Source organism: Cucurbita moschata, unplaced genomic scaffold, assembly GCF_002738365.1.
Source record: "Cucurbita moschata cultivar Rifu unplaced genomic scaffold, Cmos_1.0 Cmo_Scf00033, whole genome shotgun sequence".
Classification (NCBI taxonomy): domain Eukaryota; kingdom Viridiplantae; phylum Streptophyta; class Magnoliopsida; order Cucurbitales; family Cucurbitaceae; genus Cucurbita; species Cucurbita moschata.
In genome coordinates this window covers 841,540-865,384 of record NW_019268549.1, presented here as the reverse complement: position 1 = coordinate 865,384, position 23,845 = coordinate 841,540, and the positions used below count along the sequence as shown (strand labels likewise).

At 34.0% G+C, this 23,845-nt stretch overlaps 3 protein-coding genes across 3 annotated transcripts; all 3 read right to left on the bottom strand.

The window, feature by feature from the left end:
• Positions 1–680: 680 nt before the first annotated feature.
• LOC111430373 (probable polygalacturonase) lies at positions 681–2,932 on the bottom strand. The gene is made up of 6 exons (XM_023066591.1): positions 2,900–2,932; positions 2,295–2,633; positions 2,057–2,177; positions 1,715–1,889; positions 1,467–1,537; positions 681–1,384 (listed from the first exon to the last, which is right to left on the bottom strand). Exons 1-6 carry the CDS (start codon positions 2,930–2,932, stop codon positions 681–683), a joined length of 1,443 nt encoding a protein of 480 aa, XP_022922359.1.
• A 3,916-nt stretch (positions 2,933–6,848) lies between these two features.
• LOC111430374 (probable polygalacturonase) lies at positions 6,849–8,717 on the bottom strand. Its single transcript, XM_023066592.1, has 5 exons — positions 8,418–8,717; positions 8,170–8,290; positions 7,825–7,999; positions 7,603–7,673; positions 6,849–7,519 (listed from the first exon to the last, which is right to left on the bottom strand). The coding sequence occupies exons 1-5, from the start codon at positions 8,688–8,690 to the stop codon at positions 6,849–6,851; spliced, it is 1,311 nt and encodes a 436-aa protein (XP_022922360.1). The 5' UTR covers positions 8,691–8,717.
• A 3,752-nt stretch (positions 8,718–12,469) lies between these two features.
• Positions 12,470–14,726, bottom strand: LOC111430236 (probable polygalacturonase). The gene is made up of 6 exons (XM_023066403.1): positions 14,691–14,726; positions 14,079–14,417; positions 13,837–13,957; positions 13,489–13,663; positions 13,256–13,326; positions 12,470–13,173 (listed from the first exon to the last, which is right to left on the bottom strand). Exons 1-6 carry the CDS (start codon positions 14,724–14,726, stop codon positions 12,470–12,472), a joined length of 1,446 nt encoding a protein of 481 aa, XP_022922171.1.
• Between the last annotated feature and the right edge of the window lie 9,119 nt (positions 14,727–23,845).

Here is a 23,845-nt window from a genome sequence, read left to right as displayed (position 1 = left end):
AAACAGAGAGTTGGAAACATAATATAAGACGGAATTCACTTCTCCCATATCGAGGTAAGTAGATGAGTCGGGACTTGAACTATGAGGCCTCACCCTGTCACTAGTTCGAGAGAGACTTAACTTATAACTAGATCATAAACATTCGTTCTATTGTGCATAAGAATGCAAGTCTATAACAGAGTCATAAATTAATTTTGTATCAAAACGTATCATTTGTAGGTTAGTAAGACTCTTACTGGTTCATAGCAACACTAAAAATATTTAAATATATTATTATATCACCTACTTTATCCTTTTTCTCAAGTATTTGGGATATTCTTTCCAGAAATTTAGACTAATGTTGGTCTTGTGTTAAAAGTCACATGTAAGAAGGAAAAAGTTCCATAAAATCAAATATTTTTGTTGTGCGAATGAATAATACATTCCCTTTACCTCGTCGGTGGGCAATGCTCGTTGGCCATCATCAACAGTGGCCAATGATGGGTAGTGCCCCTACGCACGTTAACTATGATGTTGGTAAAGTAGATAGATTCGGGAGGGGTAATGACACTTCTTATTTTTTTTTGTTTATAAATTTGTAAGGAAAAGACATTTTATCTATATCTTCATTAAATTTTTCATTACTATTTATTCCATAGAATTAAAAAAAAAGAAAAAAACAAAACAAAACAAAGCCTTTACTAGAAGACAGGAATTTCAAGAGAACATGACTTCAATTGAACCTTCTCAATCGGCAGCTGATCCTCAGGAAAGTCACATCCACCTCTTTTTGCTGCCTTAGCCAGCGGAGCACATGGCGGCGGATCCACATCGCTACTAAATCCCTCAATGTTCGTACAGTTCCACTGCAACTTTTTAGGCGTCGCCGACAATTCAATCTTCACATTCGAAATACATATATCTGTAAACGGATCTCCTGAAATTCCAGCCAAATTTGCTGACATACTAACATTCATGGCCACCAACTCTTTGTAATTAATGTTCTTAATCACTGGCAATGCTGAGGGATCGAACTTGTCATCTGCATGAGCTTTATAGTCTCCAGTCATCCAAAAGATGTACTTCATCCTGGTTAGAAACATTCTTCGAACGAAAATGTCCTTGATGAAACCACCTCGTCCGCGAGCAGTTTTGATTCTGACGGCAGCCTGTGTGTTGATTACAGCGATGTTTTCGATCCTGACATTGCGGATTCCGCCAGACATTTCGCTACCAAGGGCGATAGCTGTGGAATTTGGTGAAGTACAAGTGACGCGGCGAATGACGAGGTCCTCGGTTGGCATTCCGAACTTGATACCGTATTGGTTCCACCCGCTCTTGATGGCAATGCAATCGTCACCGGAGACAATGTAGCAGTCTTCGATTCGAGTGTTGGAACAGGAATCTGATAAATTGAATGGAGAATTAGGGAGAGGGACTGACGAAATAAAGAACCCTAACGTTTTGAAGGTAAAGAAGAAGGAAACCTGGATTGATTCCGTCCGTGTTAGGTTCGGTGACTGGAGCCAGGATTGTGAGCCTTTGGATAATCACATTTCTGAGTTTCCATCGAACCAAATTAAAAATAAATAATAATAAAATCATAAAATTTTAAATCATTTTTAGTGGTGAGTAATTTGAATAGTAAACTATTACAAGTTTTAACTTTCTTTTGAGCATAATCCTAAAATACAAGAACACAAGACTCTATGCGGAGGAAGTGGAACAGTCAAACCTGCTATAGATTGGATGGACGAACCAAGAAGGGGAGTTGTTCAAAGTAAGATCCGAAATCTGGATTTGATCAGAGTACATGATCTCGATCATATATGGCCGTGTTACCTTGACCTCCTCTTTGTGAAACTTTTCCCACCAATAAGATCCCTGCCCGTCGATCTTACCGTTGTTACCTACACCATGTCACCAACCCAATTTTATTTCTCTATAATTTTTTTTCTAATGTTTTCCTTTACCTTAATTTTTTTTTTTATTTAATTTTGATAGCACTAAGTCTATAAGATTATAATTTTTTTTAAAAAAATTACAATGTTAAAACGTAAGAAAAAGAAATAATCACCCGTGATAACTACATCCGTGAGATTAGTTCCAAAGATGAGGCTACTGTACCGTCCACCGGGAGCATCTCTTCCCCTCCCATAAGATGGGAGAACTTCTACCCGTGGCCATTCCGATTCATTCTGCACACTTAAATTATAACAAATCTAACTAATTCAGCTTCAATTAAGGATTAAAATTTAGATCACCACTCCTAAAATTATTCGCTCTAAACAAATAATATATTCCATAGATCGAACCTGGGATGCAAGAAGTTTAGCTTCTTTATCGATAAAAAGTGTGAAATGGCTGGTCAGATTAAAACTTCCAGTCAGCCATTTTCCTGGCGGCACGACCAATTGAGCACCGCCATCCGCTGCCAATGTGCTGAGATGTTCAATTGCTTGCCGGAACGCGTGAGTGTTTGAAGTTACTCCGTCCCCAACGCCGCCAAACTCCGTCAGCAACGCTGAGTGTTTCCGGCAATTGATCGCTTGAAATGTGAGAGAGTTCAAACTCAGACGCGGATTCATGGCGTCCACGGTGGCTAAGTTTACCAATGCCAGTACGATCACAGCCGAGATTCTCGCTGCGGCCTGCTGAAAAAAAAAAATTGAAGATCGGTTCAATTTCTTTTGGGTTTATGGATTCATGTTTGTATCTGTTACATTTTTCAAATTTTCTCCAGAAAAGTGAGGATAAAAAAAAAAAAAAAAAAAAACTTCAATAAACCAATTAGGGTTTTGAACAAAAACACAATCATTTTGAATAACCCAAAAGAAAAACCAATGAAAAGCCCATCGGATCAATTCAAAGAAAACAAAGAACCAAAAGGAAATTCAACTAGAAAGAGAAGAAAAATTACATTGATTTTTGTGGGTTTTGGAGGAAGATTCATGATGGATTTTCTTATTTAATTTATGGTTTTTAGATCAAGAGGAAAAAGAATTTTATAGGATAATTTAAGACTTAAAAATAGGAAAGGAATTTATTACCATGAAACAGTAGAATTTACCTAGAATATTAGTTGATCTGTTTAGGACCATAGAACATATATGGAAACAAAAAGAGTGAAAGCATTTTAAATTTAGCATTGTTTGTTTGTTTTTTTTTTTTTTAATGGTTCTTATAAATATTAGAGTGTTAAAATAGTTATTGGAACAACCGATCAAACCAAGTCAACTAAATCTATATTTAAAAACAAATTATCAGACATTTTCTATGGTTAGATTAGGCCTGAATCCATTGGTTGACAAGAGTTTGAGTTTGTTGGATTGAAAAAGTTTACCATCCAAACAATTTAATTTGATCTAAAACATGTTCAAAGTTTGTTTAATTTTGAATGATATTTTTTTTATTGATTTGATTAGCATTTAATTAGATTAATTATTTTTTCATTACTGATAGCAAATGAGATTGAATATTATTAGATGAAATCTCTTCAAACTGGTAAGTATAACTCAATATTAATCCATTTATTCTTTTGATATATTTGTTACAGTTTTATTTTTATATTTCTTTCTTTATTAAATTTTTTTCTTAAATTATGTTTAAATCCTAGTGAAATACGACCAGTAAGTTATTTTTGTTTATAAAAAAAAAAAAAGTGTATTTACTAAAATTTAAAACATGAAAAATAAAAGATGAAATAAAATACCTATAAAAATCACTTTATAGTGGTATAATCCAACCTATTGAATTTAAAGTCTATTATCTAATATATAAATTTACTATTTTTTTTGTTATATAGAGCGAATATATAGGTTATTACTCAAACATGATTCTCCGATGTTCAAAATATTAGCACTTTGGCATATCTCTAGAGCTTGTTCGTTTCTTGAATGTTGTTGGTTTGGTAGTGTGTAGGTCTCGACAGTCAGAGGTTGAGAGCACATCAATTCAAGAAGGAAAACCAAAGCAAGCTTGATCCTCATCATATCTTCCATTCAAACTCTTTGTAAACTTGTTGGAATTTCGACGTTTTATAGGCTTTTAAGTACTAAACTTGCTTGTTTGCACACTTGTAAGCTACTGTCCAAACATCCAAAATGTAACAACTCTATATTTTTACAACATAATATCGCTATCGAATACATAACATAACCATTTTATGTGGAACTAATCATTTGAAACGTATTCATAAAACGTTGTCGTGAATTTAATGTTTAATAAAAAGTCCTTAAAAAGACAACCGAAAAATTAAAATAGATATAAGTAAAAATAAAATAGAAAATACTCTATACTAACCTATAGTCTAGAACATTAAATACAACTGGCCTATGCATGTGACATTGTTTTTAAAATTTTGATGTCTTCATAATTGTACAGAAGTGTCTTGCCTTTATCTAGAAAATAAATGTAGCGCTTTAGTATTTTAAGAAATGTTCAGCAAGTGACTCCACTGTTGGTGTTAGATGCAAACACGTGCAATTATGAATGTGACCTATCATTTAAAGTTGTGTTCTCTTAGGTGACTATCCTAAACGGCTTATTGGATTTTTATTTATTATTCTACACATGGCTCATACGTGCAAATAAAGACTCACCGGTTTTCACACCTCTTGGGCCCCTTTTCTAGTCAAGCGAGTATTCTCTGGTGCTATTGCCAGACATCTGGTAGGAGTAGTTGTTAGGATCGCACAACAACGCACACACTCGATCGAGATGAACACAAAAAATAGGATACAGAAAATACAATGAGAACTCTGGCCAAAGAATTTATATTGATGACTTCAAATATATACGAGAATACAGACAATAAAGAAAGTACATTTTCAAAACTATACTGTATACATATAGTTCAGCTTACCATATATAGCTTTACTAGATTCAACCATCTACTATATATAGCTATTTACTATATATATATAACCATTTAACCATTTACTGTACTATTTACCAAATATAGTACATACTAACCAGCTATAAATAAGCACTAGTCTCCATAACCTAGCACATTATGATAAACATAATAATCATTTATCATTTCGTGATGTACACTTCCATACCAATCATAAATAGAGTAATTCCCCGATGCATGTAACATATAATGATGCATGAGGTCCCAACAATTTTCATTTATTAAACTATATAAAACAACCTCTTCCATTTTCCCATATCATATCATTTTATAACATAACTTTTAAAAAATATATCAGAGTTGTATATCATGTCAAAACATATCTACTGTGTGTCATCCATGTCATACATTGCATTATGTCATATAATGCACTTAACATGTCCTTCAATATACCATATCATATCATGTACGTATCATTTTATCAATCATATCACAACATGTATCATATCGTCAAGTATGTCATATTATAACATGTATCATATCGTCAAATATATCATATTATAAAATGTATCATATCCTCATTATATTAAATCATAGTAATATCATATCATGGACATATTATTTCATAAACATCTCATATATATCAAATATATGACACGTGCATAACCATGGGACACGTGCCATCATACATAACACGAACTTCTAATCATGCCAATAGTAAGTCCACTTACTTGATTGGCCTACGCTGAAGCTACTATGACCTCTTGATGCTGGATGCCAACTCACCACCGACCTTTGAAATTTAATTCTACCTAAGAATTCCACAATGAACAATTAAAATTCTAATGTGGGAATTTACTCCTTAAAACTAACTAAGCCTAATTATGCATAAATTTAAATTTGACTAAAAAAATTTAAATTAGGCATAAATTTAAATTTGACTTAAAAAATTTAAATTAAGTAAAAGATAGTCATACTATTTTTTAGGGTTTATGAAGAGTTTAAAGTAGAAGGAAAATGTCTAGCTTATTAGACACAAGCTCAATCGGCCAAAATCCTGACCTAGAACCGTCATAAAAATATATTCTCTAGCTTTGAACTATTCAAGTGGGATGATGAAATGAAGGAAGGACCTCCATTTTAAAGTAGAGGCCAACTTCCCCCTTCTCAACATAAATTAACTGGAACAATTTTAATTTTAATTTTTTTTTTTTTTTTTTTGCTCTTGGATTATTACACAAAAGCTCTTGAATAAACACTTGCACCTTTGTAGTTAGCTTGGTGTCGAGAATGACGAACTTGAGGCAACAAGAACCAAAGATTGACATAGTTGCAAGCCCTCCCGAATTAGAGAGCTTTCTCTTCCTTTTCATCTCCTTTATTAGTGATTACCTAACTTATAGACTGGGCTTGCCCAAGAGTCCCTTTAAAGAAGAATTAATCAGCTCTCTAAAAACACTGAAGTAAATGCGGCTAGTTCTTGATTGAAAATTCTGTCTTTAAACATCACTTTGGCTTTGCACTTAATTTCCTTAGTAGGTTCCTTTCTCTTCATTCTTATCTTTTATTCTCTCCAAATTCTTTCCAATTTAGGTGTTACCGTTTACCAATGCCACCGATGACTAAATTATTGTGCACTTTCTTGTTGACGACAGAAGGTTCAATTCCGACGCCATATAATTGTTGTACTAAAAACTAAAAACGCAAAAAAGATTACACAAAATGTGATACCAAATAAGGTGTCTTAATCATACTATAAACACTTCAGATAGATTCATATATATTTGGATTTAAGAGGTTTCATTTTATTTTTTAATTTTAAAGTATTATTTTGACGATTTTGAGTTTCAGTAAATATTACAAATCCAGTTGAAATAACTTATTTTTAATTATAAATTCTAAGGGAAAAGACATTTTATCCAATAGTTGATTAAATTTTTCATTTCCATTTATTTCATTGAACTAAAAAAACAAAGTCTCTATTTAAAGGTAGAAATTTCAATCGAGCAGGACTTTAACTGAACATTTTCAATTGGCAGCTTATCCTAGGAAAGTCACATCCACCGCTTTTCGCTACCTTGGCTAGTGGAGCACATGGCGGCGGATCCACATCGCTACTAAATCCCTCAACATCCGTACAGTTCCACTGCAACTTTTTAGGCTTCTTCGACAATCCAATCTTCACATTCGAAATACAAATATCCGTGAATGGATCTCCTGAAATTCCCGCCAAATTCGCCGACATATTAACATTCTCGGCCACCATGTCTCTGTAATTAATGTTCTTAATCACCGGCAACGCTAATGGATCAAACTTGTCATCTGCATGCGCTTTGTAGTTTCCAGTCATCCAAAAGACGTACTTCATCGTGGATAGAAACATTCTTCGAACGAAAATGTCCTTGACAAAACCGCCTCGTCCACGCGCAGTTTTGATTCTGACGGCAGCCTGTGTGTTGATTGCAGTGACATTTTCGATCCTGACGTTGCGAATTCCGCCAGACATTTCGCTACCAAGGGCGATAGCTGCAGAATCTGGTGAGATACAAGTGAGGCGGCGAATGATGAGGTCTTCGGTCGGCATTCCGAATTTGATACCGTATTGGTCCCATCCGCTCTTGACGGCGATGCAATCGTCACCAGAGACAATGTAGCAGTCTTCAATCCGAGTGTTGGAACAAGAATCTAATAAATTGAATGAAGAATTAGGGAAAGGGATTGATGAAGAAAAGAACCCTAAGGTTTTAAAGGTTGATGAAGAAGGAAACCTGGATTGATTCCGTCGGTGTTGGGTACCGTGACTGGAGCCAAGATAGTGAGCCCTTGGATAATCACATTTCTGCATTTTCACCCAACCAAACCAAATTAAATTAAAAATAAATCATATATATAAAATTCAAAATACTATTACCAGTTTTATTTTATTTTTTATTTTTGTTAGCTTAATCATAAAATAATAGGACAATAGGACTGAAGTGAAATAGTCAAACCTGCTGTAGATTGGATGGACGAACCAAGAAGGTGAGTTGATCAAAGTGAGATCTGAGATCTGGATTTGATCAGAGTACATGATCTCGATCACATATGGCCGTGTTACCTTGAGCTCCCCTTTCTTAAACTTTTCCCACCAAGTAGATCCCTGCCCGTCGATTGTACCGTTGTTACCTACACGATGTCACCAACCCAACTTTATTTTCTATAAATGTTTTTCTTATGTTTTTATTTACCTTAATTTTTTTTATTTAATTTTGATAGCACAAAAAGCCTATAAGATTATAATTTTGCAACCATTAAAAAAAAATTATAATGTTAAAAAGTAAAAAAATAAAAATCACCTGTGATAACCACGTCGGTGAGATTAGTTCCAAAGATGAGGCTACTGTACCGTCCATCAGGAGCATCTCTTCCCCTCCCATAAGATGGGAGGATTTCTACAAGTGGCCATTCTGATTCATTCTACACCATTACCATTAAATGATGAGGAACAGATCTAACTAATTTATATTGGATTAAAGATTAAAATTCAAATCACTATTTCGAAAGTTGTTAGCTTTATAAAAATAATATACTTCATAGGTCCAACCTGGGATGCAATAATTTTAGCTTCTTTATTGATAAAAAGTGTGAAATGGCTAGTCAGATTAAAACTTCCTGTCAGCCATTTCCCTGGTGGCACGACCAATTGAGCACCGCCATCCGTCGCCAATGTGCCGAGGTGTTCAATCGCTTTTCGGAACGCGAGAGTATTTGAAGTTACTCCGTCACCGACGCCGCCAAACTCCGTCAGCAACGCCGAGTGTTTCCGGCAATTAATCGCTTGAAATTTCAGAGAGTTCGAATTCAGATGCGGATTCATAGCGTCCACGGTAGCTAAGCTCACCAATGCCAGTACGACCACAATCGAGATTCTCGTCACGGTAACCTATCGAAAAAAATCAAAGATCATTCAATTTCTTTTTGGTTCTCGAGAAAATAATACTGGAAACAGCGGTTGGGTTTATGAGTTACATTTTCAAATTTTCTCAAGAAAAAAATCTAGAAAAACAAAATTTCTCATAGGTAAACGGAAACCATTGAGTTTTTTTTTTACAAAAACCCATAATCATTTTGGATAACCCAAAAGAAAAACAAATGAAAAGTAGAAGAACAAGCCCACCCATCGATCAATTCAAAGAAAGCAAAGAACTAAAAGGAAATTCAAAGAGAAAGAAGAAGAAAAATTACATTGATTTTTGTGGATTTTGGAGGATGATCCATGATGAATTTTCTTTTTGAATTTATGGTTTTTAGATGAGGAGAGAAAGGATTTTATAGAATAATTTATGGATTAAAAATAGGAAAGGAATTTATTACTATTATTACATTATTGTTTAAAGGGTGAAACGGTGAGATTTGTCATCTTTTTAATAATAATATAACATGCAAGGAAAGATAAAAAATGAGAGCGTTTTAAATTTGTCGTTTGTTTTTTTAAAATTGTTTTATGAGTATTAGGGTGTTAAAATAGTAATTCGAAGAACCGGATCAAACCAAGTCAACTAAATCGATATTTAAAAACAAATTATAAAATGATTTCAATATTAACCTTTTTTTTTTTTTAATTTTTTTAATAAATTACTCGAATAACTCGAATCAACCTAATATTCATGATTAGGTTAAGTTGAATTCATTATTTGATAAAAAAGATTTATCATTCAAATAATTAAATTAGGTCTAAAATATATTTCACCAAAAATATTTATTTAGTTTTGCAATATTTCTATATTGATTTGATTAAAATTTAATGATAATATTAATTCCTATTTACTGTTTTGATGTTTTTGTTAAAATTTTTTCTTTTATATTTCTTTCTATTTTAAGAAATTTTCTTAAATTAGGTTTAAATCAGAAATTTTTTTCAAGTGAAATATGACTTGCAATTTTATTTTTCAAAAAATAAAAATGAAAAGTGTATTGATGGTTATCAAATAAAATTATAAAAAAATATTTATAAAAATCAGACTATAAAGTTTATTATCTAATATAGAAATCTTTCAAATTTTACCATTATTTAGGAATTTTTTTTTTGAATAAACAAATATAGAGGGAATATATGGTAAAATTTTGCACATTTAAAAACAAAAAAGATTAAAATTATAAAAGAAGATGAAAATCATAAAAATGTACAAGTACATGCCTACTTTTATATATGTGTGTGTGATGTGTATATATGTATTGATATATATATGTATATGTTTGTATTTATTTAAGCATGTAGATATGTCTCTATTATATATGCACGTGTGTGTTGTGTGACACATACATATATACGCATAGGGTGAGGCACGACCATATAGTGATCCATGCATGTCATGGTAATGCACGACCTCCATTTGAGTGGCACTGATGGCTTGTAGACGTTATGATTTTGATACTATCTATGTGCATACATACTAAATAATAGACGACAATTTTAAAGTAGGACCATAACATCGTGCCATACACTCATTTGCCCTATCTCATAATATATCCATATGGACTCTGGTCCACCCAAGGACTAGTTTACGAAATAAAGGCCTCGTTGAAGCACAAAAGTATTTTTGCACATAATACCATATATGGTCTAGGGATATTATGGTTCTATAAGTGTGACAGGATGCATATGTCCTAAGGAATAGGTGATAATCAATGTTGGATTATAATATCATGTCATGATTCGGGAGATCTCAAGTATGACAACCTCATGGTGTATTCATCCAAAATTGGTTATGAAACAGAAGTCTTGATAAGAGCCTCTACTTTATTTCCATACACGATACCATATACTCGAAATAGATTTAGTTCTAAGTAAGGTGTAATCGTATTGAGACTAATCTAAATCTACCTCATTGGTATAAGAATGTGTCTCATCTATGATCACTAGTACTTATATGGTAGGTACATAGCATCGAATATGGCAACCTCAACTCTATCATATCAATTTGTTTTAAATGAGTCTAGTAAGGCCCTATTAGATATGAATTTTTCATCATCAAGTATTATGAACCAATTTTATTTTATTAAAATTAAAAGAATGTATTTAAATCTTATGAGTCAGCAAGGGGACGCCTAGCTCAAATAATAATATAAAAGTTGATCAATTAAAAATTAATTAATTTTCATCCCTTAACCATAGGATACCCTATTATTAGATCTAGAGTTACATTTTTATATATTATAGGACAAGTTCTGTCCATTAATATAATCATTACAAGCTAGTCAATTTTTGGTGAGTTAGTTCGTAATTATGACCGGGTTAAAAGTTTATTTTACCCATGCAATTACATTTCTCTAATAAATAATTTTTTTATGATCTAATTATAAACTAAGCCTCTCTCGTGAAGTTGAGAAGGTGGGATCCCATTTTTCAAATTTGGAAACCAATAGTTAAGGAAACTATTCAACTACTTATAGGTATGGGAAACTGTGAAAATTTCATTTAGTGAAATTATGATTTAAATGAAATTATGATTTTACCTTTATTTGGTCATGTGGTAAGCAATGCTGAAATGGTTACAAAAGTCAATCTCACCCATGCAAATCAAAAGATAGTCTTGTAGAGGTAGAAATTCATAACTCAGTTAGGATTAAGATCTGAGTTATGATTATCACGTGAAATATTAATTTTCTCAATTAATTTAATTTAGTGTAGGGTGTTTTTACTTTTAATGTTTATTTTTTTTTATTTTATATTTCGTTAGGTTGTTTTAAAGATATTTTTGAACATGTAATTCCATGACAATGTTTTATGATGAAGTTTTAAATGTTTATTTCCGTACAAGAGAGTATGTTATGATAAAGGTAGCGACTTTAAGTTAGTAAAAATATAGGATCGATACACTCACTCATATACCATAGGAAAATCCTTTTAGCAGGGCACCTAACTTTCTCATGAGATCTCATATTTTGCAAGGGTATGAATTCAGAAAAAAAAAAAATGTCGAGGCCCTCTTCATTGCTTAAAAATGATTGATGCCTTACTCAACACACTACTTATCGAAACTACACTATAACACCAAAATATTAGCACTTTGGCACATCTCTAGAACTTGTTCATTTTCGAAATAGTGTTGGTGGTGTGTAGGCCTCGACATTCAAAGGCTAAGAGCACATCAAGCCAAGAAGGAAAACCAAATCAGCTTGATCACATCACATCTTCCATTCAAACTCCTTGTAAACTTGTTGGAATTTTACCATTTACAGGCTTTCAAGTACTAACTTAAAATTGCTATCATATACATAATGTAACCATTTTATGCGGAAATAATCATTTGAGACTATTCATAAAATATTATCATAGATTTAATGTTTAATAAAGAGTCTTTAAAATAAAATAACTTAAAATAAAAATAAAAATAAAACATAAATACCCTATACCAATATATTTGGATTTAAGAGGTTTCATTTTATTTTTCAATCCTAGATTATTATTGTGATGATTTTGAGTTTGAGTATTACTAAATATTACCCGTTTAGTTGAAATAACTTATTTTTAAAATTAAAAACTTCTTATTTTAACCAATTTTAAGAAAAAAGACATTTTATCTGCATCTTCTTTAAATTTTTATTACCATTTATTCCATAGATTTTTTTTTTTATAAAAAAAAACAAAGTATATCAGAAGGCAGGAATTTCAACCGAGCATGATTTCAACTCAACATTCTCAATTGGCAGCTTATCCTCTGGAAAGTCACATCCACCGCTTTTCGCTGCTTTAGCCAATGGAGCACATGGAGGCGGATCCACATCGCTACTAAATCCCTCAACATCCGTACAGTTCCACTGCAACTTTTTAGGCTTCTTCGACAATCCAATCTTCACATTCGACATACAAATATCCGTGAATGGATCTCCTGATATCCCTGCCAAATTTGCCGACATATTAACATTCTCAGCCACCACGTCTCTGTAATTAATATTCTTAATCACCGGCATTGCTGAGGGATCAAACTTGTCATCTGCATGCGATTTGTAGTCTCCAGTCATCCAGAAGACGTATTTCATCGTGGATAGAAACATTCTTCGAACGAAAATGTCCTTGACGAAACCACCTCGTCCGCGAGCGGTTTTGATTCTAACAGCAGACTGTGTATTGATTGCAGTGACGTTTTCGATCCTGACGTTGCGGATTCCGCCAGACATTTCGCTGCCAAGGGCGATACCTGCAGAATCTGGTGAGATGCAAGTGAGGCGGCGAATGACAAGGTCCTCGGTCGGCATTCCGAACTTGATACCATATTGGTCCCATCCGCTCTTGATGGCGATGCAATCGTCACCAGAGACAATGTAGCAGTCTTCGATTCGAGTGTTGGAACAAGAATCTGATAAATTGAATAGAGAATTAGGGAGATGGATTGACAAAGAAAAGAACCCTAAGGTTTTAAAGGCAAAGAAGAAGGGAACCTGGATTGATTCCGTCAGTGTTAGGTACAGTGACAGGAGCCAAGATAGTGAGTCCTTGGATAATCACATTCCTGCATTTTCAGCCCACCAAACCAAACCAAATTAAAAATAAATCATAATAATATATATATAAAAATCAAAATTGTTTTTAGTTGGGAATAATTTGAATGGTATATTATTACAAAGCGTTAATTTCTTTTTCCAAGCATGGGTTCCAAGTGAAATAGTCAAACCTGCTATAAATCGGATGAACAAACCAAGAAGGTGAGTTGATTAAGGTGAGATCGGATATCTGGATTTGATCAGAGTACATGATCTCGATCACATATGGCCGTGTTTCCTTGAGTTCCCCTTTCTTAAATTTTTCCCACCAAGAAGATCCCTGCCCGTCGATTGTACCGTTGTTACCTACACCATGTCATCAACCCAACTTTATTTTCTATAAATGTTTTTCCTATGTTTTCATTCACCTTAATTTTTTTTTTATTTAATTTTGATAGCACCGAAGCCGGTAAAGATTATAATTTTGCAAACCATTTAAAAAAAATTAGAATGTTAAAAGGTAAGAGAAAAATAATCACCTGTGATAACCACATCGGTGAGATTAGTCCCAAAGATGAGGCTGCTGTACCGTCCACTTGGAGCATCTCTTCCCCTCCCATAAGATGGGAGAACTTCCACTAGTGGCCATTCTGATTCTTTCTATACCATTAAATTATGAGGAACAAACTTAACTCATTTATTTTCTATTAAAGAATAAAATTCAAATCACCACTCAGAAAGTTGTTAGCCTTATAAAAATAAAATACTCAATAGGTCGAACCTGGGATGCAAGAATTTTTGCTTCTTTATCGATAAAAAGTGTGAAATGGCTAGTCAGATTAAAACTTCCAGTTAGCCATTTCCCCGGCGGCACGATCAATTCAGCACCACCATCCGCCGCGAGTGTGCTGAGATGTTCAATCGCTTTTCGGAATGCGTGAGTATTTGAAGTTACTCCATCGCCGACGCCGCCAAACTCCGTCAACAACGCCGAGTGTTTCCGACAATTAATGGCCTGAAATTTCAGAGAGTTCGAACTTAGACGCGGATTCATAGCGTCCACTGTAGCTAAGCTCACCAATGCCAGTACGATCACGGTTGAGATTCTCGCTGCGGTAACCTGCGGAACAAAATCAAAGATGATTCAATCTCTTTTTGTTTCTTGATAAAATAATGCTGAAACAGAAGTTAAGTTTATTGGTTCATCTTTGTGTTGGACATGAAAGAAACAAAGTTTTTCAATCAATCAATCTCGATTTTGAACAAAAACTCATGATCATTTACGTAATCGGAAGGAAAAACCAATGAAAAGTAGAATAACAAGCCAAGCGCAGGATCAATAGAAAGAAAACAAAGAAAAAAAAAAGTGAAATTCAAAGAGAAAAAAAATTACATGGATGATTTTTGTGGGTGTTTGAGGGAGTTCCATGATTAATTTTCTTGGTGAGTTTATGATTTTTTAGATTAGGAGGAAAAATGATTTTATAGGATACTTAGAAATAAAAAAATAGGAAAGGGATTTATTATTATTACTCTTATTACTTTTTTATGGGTTAAAATTTGGGTCGTAAATGGAATGGTTGGATTACTTAGAATATTAGCCCTAGTTTAGGAAAATATAGCGTGTAAGGAAACATAAAGAGTGAGATCTTTTTAAATTTGGCATCTTGTTTTTATTGTTTGTTTTCTTTTAATTATTTTATTTGGATTATTGCGTTAAAATAGTTACTCCAACAACACCGTCAAACCGATCAAACCAAGTAAACTAAATCAGTATTTAAAAACAAATTAACAAAGGTTTTCTATATTAGCAATTTATTTTTATTAAATTTTTTTTAGTAAATTACTTGAACAACTCCAAATCCAAATCAACCTAACGTGAATATTTTATAGTTAGATTAGGCAAATTCATTATTTAATAAGGGTTTATTGGATTGAAAAAGTTTACCATAAAAAAAATTAAATTAAGTCTAAAATATGTTGAATCTAAAATAATTGTTTGTTTAATTTTAAATGATATTTCTCAGTTATTTTTTAATTAGTAGCACATCAGGTGAATATAGTCGGAAATCTACTCAATATTAATCTCCATTTATTCTTTTGATATTTTTGTTAAAATTTTCTTTTATATTTTTTCTTTATTAAGAAATTTTCTTAAATTATATTTAAATCATAATTTTATCAATTTATCTTATCTAGACTATTTAATACCAAGACTGTTATCTAATATAGAAATTAGCTATTTTTTTTATTAATAAATAATTATTATTAAGTGTATCTTTGAAATTTTAAGGCAAATTTTTTTAATAGAAGAATATAAAAGAAATATATGTAAAATTTTCACAATTAAAAACAAAAGGATGAAATATATACAAATGTGCTATATACAAATACATTTTATATATATATATATATATATATATACTTATATACGTATGTATTTATGCATTATGCATAGTGTTGTGTGATGCATACATATATGTGCACATGGTGAGACAATGATATAGTGATCCATGCATATCATGGTGAGGCACGACCCACGTTTGAGTGACACTGATGGCCTGTAGACGCTATGATTTTGATCTTGTATGGGTGCATACATACCAAAGAATAGATGACAATTCTTGAAATGACCCGAAATTTTCTGCTCAATTTAAAGTCGCTACTGTATACGTACCATAAACATTGGATGCGGAAAACTTCATTTAAATTCCATAAAACATAACCTTTATCTTAAAATACAGTCATGGACTTGCGTGTTTCGAAAATATCTTTAAAATGACACAACAAATTACTAAATCAAATAAATAAGAGTTTAAGTTAAAAACAGCCTATTCTAGCCTAAGTCTAAGAAAATAAATACCACTATCCTATGCATTAGCCATGGTCTCGAGTTGCGATGTCATCGTCAGCCGTACAGGAATGCCTTGCCTTAACCTAAAAAATGTAGTAGCACATGGCTTGAGTATTTAAAGAAATACTCAGTAAGTGACCCTAATATTGGGGTTAAATGCAACAATCACATGCAAACGAGATGATGGGACCTATCTTTCAATCTGTCTTCCTACGGTGCTGTTCTAACGGGTAATTCGGATGTGTACCATATACTCTACACACAGCCCATACATACGAGTATGAGCTCACCAGTCAGTTCGCACACTGCTTGGCCATTTTCCTTGTCCGGCGAGCATACTCTGGGAGCTCCTTAGGCCGGACACCCGTTAGAACTAGTCACCGTCACGGCAGCTCTATGCAAACATAACGATTGTTGTCCTGCCGTTCGGATGTACACGTCCGTACCCTCGTGATGGAATAGGGGTATCCCCCAAATGCATGAGCATACATAATGCATGAGATCCCCAATATTTATACTTTTATCATTAATGAATATAACCCCACTATCATCTTTCAAGCTTAACATGTCATTTCTCATTTTCAGTCTACGTATCATACATAATCCTAACGGGGTTATATTTTTCATTTGTCGTGATATCATGTCATTCATAACATGCTGTATACATACAATTTAGAAAACATAACATAGCGCTCCATGCTTTTATCATGTCATTTCATAACGTGAAATTCATACAACAATTACCTCAATGGTCACACAAAACAATCTAAACATGACACATCACATCACAATATATCGTATCATAAACATTGAGTATCGTAAACACTTCATGGTCATATCGTTCCCTAACTTATCATAGCCTTAACGTTCTTATACCTATCACAGTCATATCGTTACGTGAACGTACCTGTCACGACCCAAAATTCGAGGGTTCGAAAAACCGAATCGTGACTAAAAAGACGAAATCGAAAACAAACAAAAAGAAAAGAAAAGAAAAGAAAAGTAAAGTAAAGGTAAAAATACCATTTAATTAAAACAAAATAGAGAAAAGTTTTGTTTCAAATTAATAAAAAGGAATTACAAGTATAAAAAATACAAAAGACTCTAAAAGACCGACAAGGGACTGCTGCTCCGGAACGACACCCCTCTGTGATGGTGCAGCTCTCGAACACCTCCCCACCTCGACCGGTACTTGAAAAAAAAAAGGGGAAACGGGGTGAGTATAAAAATATACTCAGTAAGCAACCTATTTGTAGGCTCTTAATCCCATCCAAGTTAAGGAGAGAACCACCGACTATACTCTAGACCCTAGAGTCTCAGTACTCTCAGTACACAGTTCAAGGCGGAAGGACTTGACTTTTAAAGCGGTATTCAACGTTTAAGGATGAGGTACTCCCTCATATCTTCATGTACCTCTCGTACATCCCAGCTAGAATTAGTCACTACATGGTCAACATCCTTCCACAGGACGGACCCATCATGCAGGCGACATTGACCCACTCGCGTGATCAACATCTTTCCATGAGACGGATCCCCATGTAGAGTAGTCGATCTACCACTAAGTAACATTTCCCTAACAGGCGTCTCACCAAGCTCAACAGTACCACACTGGAGTAGGAAGGGAAGAGTAACATCTCCCTAACTGGCGTCTCGCCTAGTTTAACGGTACCACACCGGAGTAGGAAGGGGAGGGTAACATCTCCCTAACTGGCGTCTTGCTTAGCTCAACAGTACCATACTAGAGTAGGAAGGGAAGTAGAGTATACTCGAATTCTATACTAGATACTGTCGGCTAAGAGGTCATCTCTTTACACCTCGAGGTCCTAATGTAGTTCTCTATATCTCAATGGTAGTTAAAACTATTGAGTTAGGGGCCCTGGCTTCCAGATTCACTAAATTAAGTCTCCCAAGTCCATAACAGTCTAGGGTTAAGGGGTCTCTCCCTCTAAGCGTCACTCACAACACCATAGACAGTAACATCGGGAGGGTCCCCTAACTAAACCCAACTCATTCCCTACAAGAGTTCACCTTAGGCATATCACAACACTACAGCTTATCAATTATATCATAAGTTCACACAATCATTCAAGGAGTTCATGTATGATTAACAACGCATACAATCGTACAAGCTCAACGGGGCGGTAACATCCATCAACACCCAGACGCCTCAATCCCTACAAGAGTTCACCCTAGGAATATCACAACACTACAACTTATCAATCATGTCATAAGTTCACACAATCATTCAAGAGGAGTTTATGTATTATTAACAACGCATACAATCATACAAGCTCAACGGGGCGATAACATCCATCAACACCCGGAGCGCAGATACACAAATTCCCCCGTTCACCAACATAGTATGAACAGATAGAAGCAGTAGTAAGATAGTCCAGCAAGCATACAAACAACGTGTACAAAATCTCACTAGGGTAGAGCAAGTCCAACAGATATATATTTAATTCTCTAAGTATAGAGGATCATTAGATCTAGCCACCTACGGGTAATTTGCTCTAGCATGCATGCAAAACCAAGCGCACCCTAGTGAGATTTTGTACACGTTGTTTGTAGGGTGCGCTTGGTTTTGCATGCATTCTAGAGCAAATTACCCGTAGGCGCGACATACTTGTAATCAAGCTCGGGAAGGCACGAAAAACGGGTGAAAACAGAACACTCACGCGCCTACACGCGCTTACAGGGGACTCCCATGCGCTTGCACACTTCCCTACGCGCGGGTTCCACGCGCAGGGCGTACGCTCGGGCAACGCACGGGCAGAGGTCCGTTTCGAACCCCAACGGACGTAGACTTATTCTGGAATTTTCTGGGCTTGACACGTGTCGTATAGGGATTGGAGGAAGGTTTTCGGGTTGGACCGCGGGTCGTCAGGTTGCTTCACCAAGCGCGGGTCGGGTTGGGTCGACTGTCGGACGCGTGTCAGCGGAGGCGTCAGACGTGTCTCTCCACCAGTTGCTCGACGCGTGTCCTCCCTTTCTGGCGGCAGCCGTGTCCGTCGTCGATTGCCTGAGTTGATCCAATTTCCAGATTCCGGTCAAATTCTATATCAACCTATTTATTTTAGATTTTTCTATCTTCCAAACCGTAACTCGAATTAAACCGATTCCTTCACAAGAATTTAAGATCTCAAGTCCACCTATCCAGATATATTTTTATTATATTTTTTTATACTCACGGCGCTTAATAAATGGAGTCGAAAACTGAGAAAAATTCAGTTTCTTACCAAAGTAGGACGATCTCTCGATTTTGTTTTCCAACGTGATTTTTTGCCGCGTTTCCTCTAGAAACTTGCAAAACTCCTCACCTAAACCTAAAGTGTTGCAACTAGATTATTAAGGTCTAAATCATAAACTCCCGAATCTATGGTGAAATCTTGAAACAAGAGAGGTCACAGACTTACTTCACGTTCTTGCGCGTTTCATGCTGGAAACGAACGATCCAACTCTCAGACCACTTCTCTTGATACTCCGAGTAGCTCTAGTAGGAGACCTAAGATTGAGGGTGCTTCGGTTTGGGTTTGAGGCGTTTCTCCCTCCCTCTTCTTAAAAAAAACCCAACTGTTCATTTATCTTCCTCTCTCTCTCTAGTTTTTTTTTTCTTTTCCTTTTCCTTTCTTCCCGGTCTGTCCAGACCCCTAGTATGGGTGAGGCAAAATTACCTTTTTGCCCCGGTTGACTTTGACCCAAATTTCGATTACATTATCATTTCTTTTTAATTTTTTTCTAAGTTCCCTAATGCATCCCGAGCATTTCTTTCTAATGGACCGTTATAAAAAGCACACTCTAAGTCCTCCAATAAAATCTAGAAACTCACCATGGATAAGAAGGTGCTAGTCACAAGGATAGAGCGAATTGTACGTGTTGGGCTCGGGGTGTTACAGTACCTTAGTAATATCATCACAGGAACGTATTCTAACGCTATCGTTCTATCAATTTATCACAAACCTATCACTTTCTACCCATATCCTAACCCTATTCTTTCATCAATCTCTCTTATCCATAGCACTCTAGTATGTAACTTAACCTTAATGTTTCATGAACGTATCTTACTCCTATCGTTACATTTCGTTGTATGCATCCTTATCGTATCCTAACATATCCTTGAACACATCATACCAAATTATTATCATACAATTCACATATTATAACATAACATAAACATAATATAAGCATACCGATTCACAGATAATTCACACATATCAGTATATATGACACCTGTAGAACCACAGGCAAGTGTCAACATCAAATATAATCATTTCGATAGTAAGGCCACTTACCTGACAATCTTAAGTCGTTGTCACGAATATATCTTTAATGAAAGTTTGATTCCGTCCTTTGATATCCAAGTCAACCTATGTGAGCCCATGACATCAATTTCAATTTTGAACTCTACAAAATTATTTCTCTAATTTACATTGGTCCATTGTTAAAAGTCTTTAAATGTTATATAATTATATTTTATTAAAAATCTTTATTTTCCTGGTATAAAAAGTAGATATAGCTATTTCAAGTTGGCTTTACTACTCTCTGTATTTACCCCCTTTATTTATCTCTCTCCATATTTAGTTTCAGGTTTTTAATTCCTTAATTTTGTTTTTATCGGTTGCATTTTAATTCTGTTCTTATATCTTCCAAGTTCATAGTGGATCTCTGTTTCCAAATCTTTCCTTATCTCAATGTTTTCTATTCACAAATTTTTTTGGTCATTCTATTTTTAATCTATTCATTTCCCTACTGATTTATTAGAATTCGTCTAGCATGAATGTCAATGGGTAAAGGTCATTCTCATTTTTTTTTAAGTAAATCTGACCATTATTATTTTTCTGTTTCTTTTTGGCAGTTACTTGTGGCGTGGGTTGAGGAGAGATAAGTGTGGGAATCTCTTTTTGTTTGTTTATTTATTTATTTATTACTATTATTATTATTATTTTAACTATTTTTTTATAATTATTTTTATTTTTTTATTTGTTTATTTATTTTTGGGATATTACAATTCTAAGGTAGGACCATAACATCATGTCATACTCGTTTCTCTCATCTCATAATGTATCTATATGATCTCTGAACCACCCAAAGACTAGTTTAGGAAACAAAGGTCTTGTTGAGACACTGAATCATTTCCGCACATGATACCATATATGATCTAGTGTTATAATGGTTCTATAATTTCAACCAGATGCATACATACTCAGGAATAGGTAATGACAAAAATTGGATATGAATCAACCTCATTGGTCTAAGAATGTACCTCGTCTATGATCACTAGTGATTAAGATCGAGTCACATATGATCATCATGCAAAATATTAATTTTCTCAATTAATTGATTTAAAAAGAGAAATTAAATATTTTGTGGTCCAGTCTTATACAAACTCATTGTATAGGATAACCACACTCGCATGCCTCCACATGAATAATTTAGATCAAATCATTTGTAACGATTAAAAAATGTGGCGAATCAATAGTGTTACGCATATAATAAATTCAACCTTATTCTTTTACTACAAACCCATTAGATTATTACTGGAACGTGATCCTCCAGTAAATGAAGTACATATTGTTCAAGACTATATTAGTTGTACTAACCAAAAATTATAAAAAGAAAAAGAAAAAGAAAAAAAGTCGTCCCCACATAGCTTAAAACTATAAGGGAAGGGTTTGCTTCCACTATAAAAGGGAGGTCTCTCACTTCAATTTAGCATCCCACTTGAACGGTTCTAATCTAGTTGAAGAATACACTTTCTGACGGCTCAAGCCTAGCATTTTGGCTGATCTAACTTGGGTCTCATACGCTCGGACCCTTTCCTCCTAGTTTCAATTCTTTGGAAGCGTTTAAAGTTAGTATGACTAACTTTTGGCTACCTAAATTTTTGGCATCGAAATAAGTTTAAAATTATTTTATGCAAAATTAGGTGAGTGAATCCCTACGGTAGTTCTAATTTATTATTTTGGACTCTTTAGGTAGAATTAAACTTCTGAGAGCAGCGTTTATCAGAGCTAGCATCAAGCATCAAGGATTTGTAGTAGCTTTGGCCTGAGCCAATTAAGTAAGTGGCCCTACTGTTGTTTGGTTATATGTTATGATATGTGAATTGACACGTGCAAAGATATGATAAGTTATAATATAGTATATGACCATGACACATGCATAAGCTAGTTGTACTTATTTTTAGGTTAGAATAGGGTGTTTTTAATTTTAATGTTTATTTATTTCATTTAATATTTTGTTGTGTCATTTTTAAACATGTTTTCAAACACGTAAGTCCATGACAGTGTTTTAAGATGAAAGTTATGTTTTATGAAGAAGTTTAAATAAAATATTTCTGCATTTTATGTTCATGATATATATATAGTAGCGACCTTAGATTAAGTAGAAAATTTAGGGCCCTTACAATTGGTATTAGTGCTTTAGGTTATAGATTTTGTAGACTAGCTTACGATGTAGGGCTTTACATGTTCCATGGTCCCACTGCTGATGTCCCATCATCGTCAGGTATATTACGTGTAAGATAAGAAAAAGGAACATTATTGATTGCGTATGTTGTTACTGCTTAGTCATTATAAAATATGACTCATAATTGAATTTTGACACCATTTAGTTAACTGAATTATTGTTGCCTTAATTCTATGTTTATTATAATGTAGAATATGTTATGATTTACCTTGCATGAAATGTGAATTTAATTGAAGTATTGATGATGCTTAGATTTAGCAAGGTTGGTAAGGTGAATGAGAAACTATTGTTTAGTAAACTACTAAATGCTAGTATATGCATGAAAATGATTTTGCTATGGAAGATTAGATGTTTCAGTTAGACGTCTCGAACATAGTTAAAATACGCAATATTATGACAATAGAGATGGAAAGTAATGTATCAATGTGTATTAACGAGTAAGTTGTTTCAAATAAAAATGACCAAGGAAGCTTGATGGACAACAATATCATATAGTCTGCTATAAATATTAAAAGTGATAGTGTCGAAACAAAATTGCGTCATTATGAAGTATGCAAATATAAAATTAAAGTATTGGTATAAAAGAAAATTATTATTACTCATAAGGACAATGTAATGCAAGAAATTGATTAAATATTGATCCAGTTGATGAAAGGAAGCAAGTCTTGAACAAAGTGAGAAAGTTGAAATTAAGGTTGAGTTAAGTATTTTAAGGTAAAACACCTGAGTCCCAAACCTACTACATGAATTCTTTTGCTCATGAAATTTTAGACATATGACATAAATTTCAACCGTAAAACCATGCTAGACATTGATGAAACAAGAATATATAAATTCATAACTTTACATATAACACCTATTCTCAATATATTCATTCTAATCATGCTTAGAAATATATATATATATTTTTTTAATCATGAACCATACAAATTAAAATAGGAAGTCAAACAGGTTTTTACATACTTTGAAGCAGTGAGATGGCTTGTAGGGGATATATCAAATATGTTTAGGTCGAGCATGACACATGTAGCTTTGTAGTTAGATGGGTGGAGGTTGACAAACTTGAGGTTGCTTAGATTTAGGAAGTTTCATTTTTCAATTTTAGAGTACTATTTTTAAGGTTTTAAATTGCAATTAGAAATTTGGCCTAGTATTGCTGGATGAGAGTTATAACATTTTAATTGACCACAGGTTACTCTAAGACGCATTTTTAAGGCTATAAACAG

Excerpts from the sequence above, each read along its gene's own strand:
- LOC111430373 (XM_023066591.1), bottom strand. The coding sequence starts at position 2,932 with ATGAATCTTCCTCCAAAACCCACAAAAATCAAT. Across the intron at positions 2,634-2,899 it reads CAAAACCCACAAAAATCAAT|CAGGCCGCAGCGAGAATCTC; the intron begins GTAATTTTTCTT and ends TTTTTTTTTCAG. Across the intron at positions 2,178-2,294 it reads CTAAACTTCTTGCATCCCAG|AATGAATCGGAATGGCCACG; the intron begins GTTCGATCTATG and ends TTAAGTGTGCAG.
- LOC111430374 (XM_023066592.1), bottom strand. The coding sequence starts at position 8,690 with ATGAATCCGCATCTGAATTCGAACTCTCTGAAATTTCAAGCGATTAAT. Across the intron at positions 8,000-8,169 it reads CACCGACGTGGTTATCACAG|GTAACAACGGTACAATCGAC; the intron begins GTGATTTTTATT and ends GACATCGTGTAG. Across the intron at positions 7,520-7,602 it reads CACCGACGGAATCAATCCAG|ATTCTTGTTCCAACACTCGG; the intron begins GTTTCCTTCTTC and ends TCAATTTATTAG.
- LOC111430236 (XM_023066403.1), bottom strand. The coding sequence starts at position 14,726 with ATGGAACTCCCTCAAACACCCACAAAAATCATCCAT. Across the intron at positions 13,327-13,488 it reads GTTCATCCGATTTATAGCAG|GAATGTGATTATCCAAGGAC; the intron begins GTTTGACTATTT and ends CTGAAAATGCAG. Across the intron at positions 13,174-13,255 it reads CACTGACGGAATCAATCCAG|ATTCTTGTTCCAACACTCGA; the intron begins GTTCCCTTCTTC and ends TCAATTTATCAG.